Source organism: Eublepharis macularius, chromosome 1 (genome assembly GCF_028583425.1).
Source record: "Eublepharis macularius isolate TG4126 chromosome 1, MPM_Emac_v1.0, whole genome shotgun sequence".
NCBI classification, from domain to species: Eukaryota; Metazoa; Chordata; class Lepidosauria; order Squamata; family Eublepharidae; genus Eublepharis; species Eublepharis macularius.
In genome coordinates this window covers 110,497,921-110,508,868 of record NC_072790.1, presented here as the reverse complement: position 1 = coordinate 110,508,868, position 10,948 = coordinate 110,497,921, and the positions used below count along the sequence as shown (strand labels likewise).

At 38.7% G+C, this 10,948-nt stretch overlaps 1 protein-coding gene across 2 annotated transcripts in view; it reads right to left on the bottom strand.

The window, feature by feature from the left end:
- Positions 1 to 459: 459 nt before the first annotated feature.
- NCOA7 (nuclear receptor coactivator 7) overlaps positions 460 to 10,948 on the bottom strand; it is a 94,364-nt gene continuing 83,875 nt past the window's right edge. For both annotated transcript variants that reach the window (XM_055003484.1, XM_055003563.1), the window contains exons 12-16: positions 9,225 to 9,374; positions 8,039 to 8,191; positions 5,992 to 6,087; positions 3,635 to 3,708; positions 460 to 3,106 (exon numbers count right to left, since the gene is read on the bottom strand). In XM_055003484.1, the coding sequence (XP_054859459.1) occupies positions 2,971 to 3,106; positions 3,635 to 3,708; positions 5,992 to 6,087; positions 8,039 to 8,191; positions 9,225 to 9,374 (609 nt within the window). In that variant the 3' untranslated portion in view covers positions 460 to 2,970. The remainder of the gene's footprint in view (positions 3,107 to 3,634; positions 3,709 to 5,991; positions 6,088 to 8,038; positions 8,192 to 9,224; positions 9,375 to 10,948) is intronic.

The following is a 10,948-nucleotide window of genomic DNA, read 5'->3' as shown; positions in this document are numbered from 1 at the left end:
AAGTGGGAAAGGTGGGAACACAGTGAGCAAGATTAAAGTAGCCATATACACATCCAGTTGGGATGTGACAGGAAGCATTGCAATTTGGACCCTTAAATTTTCAGGCTTGGGCTGCTACAGAGTTGTGAGATCAGTTAAGAGGTGTTCAAAGTGAGAGACATGATCCTTTTTGTATTTTATAATTGTTAGATCCTAGATTACCAAATGCTATTACAGAAACAGTGGCCTTATTTTCCATTTCTGTCCTACATGTGATGTAACACATGCTCACTGTGCCATGAACATTTTGATTAAGGGAATCTCAGAGCAATTCTGGTTTTAGAAGTCTACGACCTGGATAGTTCCTCAGGAATAATGAAGTGTTGTGGATCAGACAAGACAACAGGCCACGTCTGATTTTAATTCTCCCGGAGTTCTATGACGTTTAGTCAGCAGGAGAAAAACCTCAAATTAAACATATGAATGCATAAATCCCTTTATTGAAAATATTGCAATAGCACTGCATTACATATAATAAATATCCATATGTTTGAAGGGTCACATAATTTTGGTAGGACAACACTGCTTGAATACAGAACACAAAAATTTCAGATATGCTCTGACAAGTATATAATGGAATAACCTGCAGGTAACAGTAGTGAAGTATGTCCAGTATCAAAAAAACCTTTTGCTTTCAGTGAGCCAGTGCCTTGTCATTCGCAAAATTCTTTTAAGAGGCTCCTGGTATGTCTTCCAAATATTACACCAATAGTAGCTCATACATTACAGTGACCATCTGTCAGAGAAGTAGTATTAATGGTCAGAATTCTCAGAGGAATAAAGTATAGAGGCAGAGATGCCACATGTTAAATCCTAATATTTCTCACATGATAAATTGTCTACAAGGATACTACTTTGATGCAGGGAACTGTGTATGCCTTGCCATGTGCCATCAGATATGATGGATGCATGCATTTTTATTTTTTAATATGTACATTTTAGAGCAAGCCCCAACTGCTGCATCTTCTCACGGCATGTATGCACACAGAGTAATAAATGTGCATGTTCATACCATGCGATTGCTTACATGGAGTTCCTACATGGAAGCAATAAACATGTATGAAATCATGTAGAAAAAAAATCTTCGAAAGTTGTACTTAATGCAGAGGCCAATCAGCACAAAGAACATTGTACGTAAAGAGCCAAAGATGCTTTCAAAGAAAAGCTACCATTTTTCTTATTTCTGCAGATTAAAAATAGGGAAGAACAATAAATGAGTTTTCACATTCTTTGTAAACTGGGCCCAGCTACACAGGTCACAGCATAACTCACAGAGAGACAATATAAACATATCCATTCCTCAGCTGCTCAAATTTGGCTTTTTTAAATGGATTCTAGTTATCATAGCTTAATCTACATTAACTAGAAGCAATGCTGTTCTGAATGGGAATGACTTGCTGGGAGAACCATCTTTATATACTAGTCTGCAGCCTTAGTTGGGACAGGTATCATGTGACAGTACCCTAAAGGGTTACATATGTAGTACTTTTGGAGTATTGAAACAAAATACTTTTTAAATCATGCTCTCTCTCAAGGTGACTTAGTTTGGGCCCTTGTTTTGCATTTTTAAAGTAAAACTTCAAGGTAGTATATGCTTTTTGGAAATTAACGGGATTACTTTTAATTACTTTTATAACTGGAATATTTTTATGAGAGACAAATAACCCAAACCTTTACATTTTAAAGTTAATGCAAAGCTACAATTCTTTTCATATCATCCAATAAAGTGAATTCAGGTCCAGTGTGTTGTTTTTCAACAAATGCACACAAGGTAGGATCCACATCAATTTGGATACTGCCCTACTGTAATCATTTACCCTTCCCAAGAAGTGAATGATTACAATACTGCGGTATTCAAGTATGTGTGAACACAGTATAAATGCCATTTTTTTAAAAAAAAATAACTAAAAAGACAAGGGTTTTTTAAATGGAAAACAAAATGTTATTCAGCAAAGAACATTATTCAAAAAAGCAGCTAAGCTACTTTGGCATGGTATTAGAACATTTTTTGTTGTTGTTAACAAAATTTCAAGTAATACATAGAGGCCTGTTCCTTTTGTGCCCCATGACAATGTATTTCTGAGAAGTACCTCTGTCCATAGTTCTTTTCTTGATAAACTAGGAAAACAGTCTACCTCCATACATGATCATATCAACACAACCAAATGTATATTTGATGAGGTGTACTACCAATATTCCTCTCTCAATCCAGAATTATGCACTCAGTGTTTCTGCCTCTCTAAATCCCTAAAATAATTAGGGCAAAGCAACAAAAATGTTTCATTTACAAAATTAAAAAATGAGCAAAATATAAAAACTAGAAAATCAAAACTATTTGTCACTGCCACTTAAGACATATGTTGCAATTAATCTGGCTAGCATATTCTGAGACTTGAAATATTAAAACAAAAATGTGCCTACTGCATTTCAGAAAATTTATACTATACAAATAATAAATATATATATATCTTTAAAAAAGGTTCCCTTTAAGTGCCAGCTATATAAGTTCAAATGACTACTACTTTATCATGGAAAACATCACATTATGCCATAGAATTTGATAATGAATTGTTTCCTCTTTTTGGTTTTCATTTATCGGAATAAAAATACACATGGAATGTACTATACAGGTCAATGTTTTCCACACAGAAAAAATGAGACCGTTTTAAACTTGAATGTCATAAATGCCTTCTATAAGTATCTTGTATCCTTATTGTAGGAGCAACAGCAGAGAAGGAATAAGATTTTAGCTAATTCTTTTGTTGCTGTAGTCTATTCCATTTTTGCCTTAAAAACACCCTCAAGTAGTTGGACGTCATCTATTTTAAGGGGAGGGTGAAGTGTATAACATTGTGAGGCAGCCTACATTCCAATTTTTGACATTCAGACTGTGTACAATAAACTTGAGTCCAGTTTAAGGCAATTAGTACATCACTCAAATGTCCACACTTCTATATCCTGGACAACAAAGTCTTCTTTTTTGGATAAGGTGTCATTATTGAACGTACTACAAGAGTTGCTCCGACCATGATACAAATCAGCATCTAGCCATAAACCAAACCTGCCACTGAAAGGAGAAGACAGTTAGCTGAAAGCTTTATTTGGTATAACCTTATAACGTTGAACATAATCTAGCAACAGCAAAGAATTCCATTTGTTTCAAAACACAAGTGAAACATGTTTAACTTTTCTTCAATGAATAAACAGAATGTAAAAGCCTGTAACTCAGGCTGAATTGTTTCTGTTAATTTTTAACTAGAGCAGACGTTCACTGACAGCACCATAAAATATAACAATAGTCCTTATTCACAGATATCCAAGCATTACAGTAGACTGCATGTGCAGAAGAAAATAAATTTAATTCTCTTTTTAGTCTCTGTTTCTTTGCCCACAGTCCAAATCAGCTATACATGCATTCATACATGCAGCTAAAACTTTGTTATAATGACTGGAGACACAAGGCCCTTTTTCAGACCAAACAGCAGTCTGACTCTTCAATAAGAGGAATGGGTGTTAGGAAAATGTCCAAGAAGTTCCAGTTACACATGCAATCTTATCTATTTAATAAATACATTACCAAAACATAATAACTTACTCTCCCCCTCCAAGTTCTAATGAGGTTACATCTCCATTGATAAAATAAGTGTTATCTCCACTCCATTTAAAAACCTGAGAGGAAAGGGTACAGGGTCATTAAAAAAATACACACAGTGTGAAAACAATGTTAGTTGGTTTCAGCCCAAACACTGCAACCAGAGCATTCTTGCTTTCCCCATTTCTGCTGTATTTATTATTTTTAGAGGTTGTATATTGCCTCTCTGACATATGGTATCATGTAGGTGGTTTCCAACAAAAAATGAATATAAACAACATTATAATCAAATGTAATAAAAACAATAGTTTGTGATTATTTTATTAGACCTCCTGGCTGCCTGCATAACTTTCCCCAAGATCTTGGGCTATTAGGGTGCCCGCCTGTATTGGTACAAAACAGGCCATAGCTTGTGTGAGTTTTGGTTTTCACTTATGCTGAATAAAGATGAGCAAGACACATAAGTAGCCTGGATACAGAGGAAAAAATCAATATACAGCTATTGCTGTATATACAGCTATATACAGCTATTGCTGACAAGTGGAAGGGGGGGGTCTTCAATAGAGAATTTCATCTAGTCTAACATCAAATTACCCTATGCACCCTACCCACTTCCTTTAATTTACACACTATAGTGGTTGTGTGTGAGGATAGCTGTGATCCTAGGAAAATCCTCAAATGGCAGGAAATCTGAATGAACACTCTATTTTCTGAATGGGCCAAAATGAATTTCCTGTTCCTTTGAAATAAATATGGGCTAGTAAGAAGCAAACTTGTCACTTTTTGCCAAGCTCTCATCCAGACACTTGCTTTGGGAGGCGCTCAGTTTACTCACAGGAAGATATTTGAAGTATGTGTGATGGGGAACAGGTACTGCAATTATTCCCTATGAACAAAGACTTCCCAAGTGCGGGTCATAAACTCATGATTGTACACACTGCTTGTAACTACTGTCAATCTGATACTTTAGTGAAGTCCTCAGATGAGCTCCTCCAGGGTCAGCTATGGCCCTGCTAGAACACCAAGAAGACAGTCATACTCGACTGTTTCACGTAGCAAGAAGCTGTGTTTTCTTTTTACCTGCGGTTAAGTGGTTTGACTGTGAATTCACACTCTATTAGTTCAAATCCCATTACTACCATGAGCTCAGTAGGTAGCCCAGGATCAGCCACTCCTCTCATCCACAGTTCCTCAGCTGTATTTTGGGGATAATAACAGACTTTGTTTACCACTCTGAGTGGGGCACTAATCTGTCTAGAAGAGAGGTATATACGTGCTGTTATTTACTATCTCTTAGATTCTCCCATTAACTTATTTGTATGTGACAATGTGTATATATAAAATAAAGTGATGTACTTTGATCCTAAGAGACTCTGGATTACTTCCCTCAGGAGCTGACTCAGCAAACTAAGAGCCAAACTAAACGTGACGTCTTACACAGGTTGGACACTAGTCGGCTTCCCTCAAGTTTTGATGGGAAATGTAGGCATCCTGGTCTTGTAGCTGTAATGCAAAGTCAAGCTGTAAAACCAGGGCGCCTACATTTCCCATCAAAACTTGAGGGAAGCCGACTAGTGTCCAACCTGTGTAAGACGTCACTTGTAGTTTGGCTCAGAGAGAGAAATGGATCCCTTTTCCTATCTCACACAGCATGCAAACTACAATCAGGAGAATTACTGGCTGGCCGAGAGCAGCCTGTTAATGTTCTTAAGATTTCCAGGTAATAGCAGAATCTACTTAAGTGTATTTTGGGGGTCCAAGAGGCTAATCTTTCCATAGAACATCTCATGCATGCACAAAAATAATCCAGAAAAAAAATAGTTACAGGGATCATTGTAAACAGTATAGTGCAGAAAGTAGCAACTTGAAGGGAAAAAACACAAAAATTACTCCTTCCACTCATGCATAAGCACCTTTGGATTCATGTCAACTTTAGGAGGGAAGCGTGGAGAACCATGAAAATGACATCTGTTGTATCAAAATGTACTATTCTTTAGCTATTTATATGAAGGAAGGATACATTCATTTTATTTAAAATAAAATAATCTTCCTGACCGGAATATTATTTATTTAACCAAATTTCTACATTGCCTTTCTGGCCTCATGATGGCCTATTACAAGTAGCAGTAAATGTTACGATATCCCAGTGTATGCCCCCCACCCCCATGCGTTACTGTTTGTGGCTACCATTTCTCAGGTCTTCCACCCAAACCTCAAAGTGTATGAAAACAATTTCCTTTCCCCCATCAGTCTTCACAGGTCTCCACTGCTTATTACTATTTTTAAAAATCTCATTTTAAGTCTCATAATTTTTTTTCAGGTAACCTTAAAGAGATTGAAGGTATCCCAGCGCACCGTACCTTGAAAAGAGGGTTAAATGTGTACAGGAATGTTTCTCCAGTTCCATAATAGTGGTCACTAAACCTGAAAGGATGTGTTGCATATGCCCCAAATATCTGTAAAAACAAAAATGACTGTTTTGCTAAAGTGAAAAAAAGTAACGTCCAATTTTTAAGGCAGAAATCCTTTGAAAAAGCCCGTATTCTAAGTGATCCCATTTGCAGTTCATCTATGAAACACAAAGAGCTAAATCTTAAATTCCAAATATTAGGCCTGATTCAAAATGTGATGGTGAATGGAAACAAAAGCTTACTCATACAAGCTTTCATGAGACCAACATTTAAACCGTACAGCTACACATGCAACTTTAACAGTGAAATGTCCAGGTAGGCTGTGACTCTCTACTGTTCTAAAGCTGCTAAGGAATTAGCTGAGAGATCAATTTAAATGAGATGTTAGGCATGTAAAATATAACACAGAAGATCTTGTCCCAGCAGTATCATGTTTAATTCTAACCATTTTCTGTATACAACTCGACTGTGATTCAGAGATAGGTTTTTAAAAATGGAGATTTTAGTCTGCTGAATCATCAGACCAGGATCCAAAGAAATAGAGGATCTTAATCACTTGTCCACTGTGTCCTGCCCAGTACATTCCAAGTACAAATAGAATTCTTCCGGTCATGCTTAGTGGAGTATTGTAATAACGTTTTAATGATACTTTATTGTCTGTATCTCTTATTTTGTTGGTTTTGCATATTGCACTGTTCTTACTGCATTGTTTTTAGTTGTAATTCACCTTGAGTCTCTGTGTGAAACATGAAGTAAATAAATAAAATAAATAAATAGACGCAGGAAAGTGAAACGTAGCAGGGCTGATAGGGATTAATTTTCTAGTTGTGATAGTTGTGGTCCTGAGCTAGCTGCCCTCATGCTTAGGGTAGCCCATCTGGTAGCTCCCACTTTGTGAAACAGGCTCCCTGAGGAGGTGGAGGATGCCATTTAAAAATTTTTAAAGAGGCAATGCAAACTCAGAAAGGAACAGAAAGACCCTGCATGCTTGCTGCACCAAGCTAGCAGCAGCTAAGGACTATCTAGGCTTACCTGTTCCGTCTTTCTATAAACTCCCTCTGATCTCCACTGGTGTGCTTGGTTCCCTCTCGTCACTGCTGGCACGCTCGGCTCCGTCTCGCTGCAGCATGCATTTAGGGGAGCAAGGGAAGCACGCCGGTGGTGGCAAGAGGGAGTCAACCACGCCAGCAGCGGTCAGAGGGAGTTCAGCGCAACAGCAGTGGTCAGAGGGAGCTGAGCACTCTGGCAACAGTGGGCAGAGGGAGCTGAGTGGTCCGGCGGCGGCAAGAGGGAGCTGAGCACTCTGGCAGCAGTGAGAGGGAGTGCACTCCTCTTGCTTCCCTAAACGTACTTGGCAGCCAGAGGGAGCTGAGTGTGCCAGCAGTCGCAAGAGGGAGCTAAGCAGACTAGATGAGACACCTAGAGAAAGAACCTCTGCCAGGGAAAAGATTCTCTCCCTCTTCTCCCTGGCAGAGGTTTTCTCATTACACTTCCCATGGAAACTTGTGGGAAACCAACACATGTCCTCTTCATGTCAGGTGTCTCATCTAATTCAGCTCTAATTTTTCTTTCCAGTTGGAAGCACTGCTTTGCTTTCTTGTATTTGAGCACTGATCATTGAGCACATTTTTCAGACTGGAAATTCTCAGATTGCTATTTTTGCCATGGGAAGGGCACCCAAATTTAGCAATATTATATATTTTATTACGCATGATAGTTAATCCAGCTTCCCTTCTTAAACCAGGCCTATTTTGTGTGTCCACTGTTTTATATTTGCTTTATACTGTACTGTTTTTGCTACTTTTCATTTAAATTGTTCTTGATGTAAATTATATGGAATGTTTTTTACTTAATGTAATCTGCCCTGGGCCTGGCTTGCAGGGAGGGCGGAATAAAAATCTAAAGTAGACAGACAGACAGACAGACAGACAGACAGACTGGCATATATTTGGACTCACAAGTTGATTGATCAGTAAAATTCTATTTAGTGCCTAACCTGGTTGTCCATATCTTTGATGACAAGAAGGACCGGACTATCAAGAGATACTGATTTACGATAAAGTGTTTTCAGACTAGTTCCATGTTCCTGTGTGCTGTACACAAGCCTCCAGGGGTATCCCTGAACTCTTGCAGGCAAGCACCGGGCAAGCTGGAAGGTGAAAAGAAAAATCTACAATTTAAAACATAACCATGTTACTTATATTAAACATGTAACTGGGAAATATTCTGTCCCATTAGAGAAATAAATGGTTTCATCCATAATCAGGTTTGCACTTTTGTACAATAAAGAGAGGCGTTTTTTCATAAACTCATGACGCATGTGTAGTCAGTGCCCAAGTCAGGATTTTATTTCTTTCATTCTCAAATCCATCCATTAATGCTCAACGCTATAATACTATACAGTGCACAAAACACTTACATGGTTTCCATCCAGTGATCTTATAAACTAGTGGACCCAATGGGAAAAATAAGAATCAACAAAAAAATAATTGGAAGGTTACATTAGAAGGTCTAAGAAAGGCAATGCAGCACTGGGTTTTATGTCACATTTGAAAAATATTAAAAAGAGAGCATAGATGAAAAAGAAGGAAACATCTGCAGAGGAGCACAGGCTGTGGTCTTCACCAACATTTTTCATGCAATTTTTTGTTTATATTGAAATAAGGAGGGCACCTCCCACACCACATCCTGTTAACTGACTTGTCTGCATGCACAACACACTCTGTCCTTCTGTACGAACTTATGCATCTCACTTAGGAGGTGATTCTTCCTAACCATAATTTGTTCACCACCATTTTGGTGAATTTTCACAATACAGACATGAACCTATGCTTTTCAATACACTGCTAATTCTGGATAGGAAACCCTAATGGTTTCCAGGGCTTTTCAGGTCTGCCCTTTTACTGGCAACACAGTGTGCGCCTGAAAAGGCATTCTTGGAGTTGGGGAAATCCTTCAGCATCGAATATGATATAATGTGTCGGGAATGCAGGGAGGGAGGATGATTGTAAGCCACCTCTATATTCACAGAAATACCTTAAGAACATAAAAAAGTCCTGCGTTATCAGATGGGTGATCCATCTAGTTCAGCATCCTGTTTCATATAGTGCCCAATCAGTTACTTTGGAAAGCCAATAGCATAGAGGCTGCACATAGCATGTTATGGATAAAATAAACTCTACCTGCTCTACATGCATATTTTCTAGGAGTGAACTCTGGTTTTTTAAGACAGGTAAAGCATCATCTTCATTATTGTCACCATCCTCATCACCATCTTCCTCACAATAGCTGCAAATGCTCTTTCGGCGTTTTGCTTCTTCTACAGTGATAATCTAAATAAAACAAACACAGGCATTGTAAACAATCAATGGTGATCTGATGGTTCTTCCATAATTTAGATCAGCAGTACTTATGACAGATCACCTTCTTTAAGCGAGAAGGGAAAAAAATTATCCAGCCTCAAGGGCAAAAGCCATATCTCATACCTTCTTCTGAAGAAACCACGTACATCTTGAAGCTTGCTGAGCTAACCAGATTAAGTCTGCAAAGCATTTTGTGGAGAGAGAGAGAGAGAGAGAGAGAGAGTGTGTGTGTGTGTGTGAGTGTATTATTTTGAGAGCCAGGGTAGGAAAGGAGCATATGGGATGAATGTAAAGGCTGCTCATCCTTTGCACTGAAGCTTGGAAAAGGAGGACAAAAAGAAACCAAGGCAGAATAACTCTCTAAACCTATATATCAAGTCTCTCCAAATGGCCGAGAAGGAGCCATGGTTACAAAATAAACATATACCAAAACAGGTGCCCAGAACTCTTAACTGATTACTACATTTTACTTCTGTGTTCAGAAAAATAATGTGCAGTTTAAAAAAGTACAACTAAATTTCACTGTGATTACTGCTGCTGAATAGATTTGTTGACCATAACTACCCAATATGAAGAACGCTACTATTTATCCAAATTCTGACTGCATATCCCCCATGTGCTTTACATGTCATGCTGATAGCCAAACAACAGTCAGAGAACTCTACAGCTTGCAAATAGTGATAAAAAGCAACCTACCTGCACAACAGGTTCTTGATCAGGTCTGGCACTGTATATTATTTGAAAATTCAAGGGTATTTGTTGAACTTTCATGCTTAGGACTTTCTTTTCCTGCCACCACCACCATCAAATTCTCGACAATGAATGAAGTTGCTTTTCTCTAGCACGAGCTGTGAAACAGTCTAGACTTCCTTGTATTATTCACTTTCGTTTTCTACTGTAAACTGCACAGGATGGCTTGGCAGCAGTCTCAGTACAAAAGAATGTTCTTGGAAATGTGTTAAGAGTCAAAGGCCTGCAGCAGCACGAGGCTGAAGCTGGTTTTCAGTTCATTATACACAAATCTAACCACACAAATTGAGGATAATTGAAGAGCTCTGTTCTCCAAAATAAGCCTTAGACCACCACATATCACCCCCCTGCCCCCCGCATTCCAGGGACTCTGCCCTCCTAGTGGACTTATGCTGCATCCTGTTCCAAAGCCCAGTTCTACTGCTAACTGCTCCTTTGTAGGGTGCCCCAGGACAAATGCACAGGTAGAAAGAAGAGAAGCTGCACCTCAAAAAATCTTTGGATCACACTGAATTACACAGTCCCGTACTCCGGAGACTGTCCCCTACAAGAAGACATGCACTTGAGCTTGACGCAAGCACTGATTCTGGCACAAACAGCTTCTATTTGGGCTGCCTCTAAGAAGTTTGTATTGGGGAAAAGATGTAAATACAGAACTGGAATGGCTCCATGCCCTCTGCACCTTCTGCTTGCAGGGCTGTCCAATTGTCCACAGAGGGGAAGAGGGCAGTAGTTCCCTGTTCCTTTTCCCCTTCTAAACATCTTTCCTGTTCAGGATCATCTGGGGCTCGCAG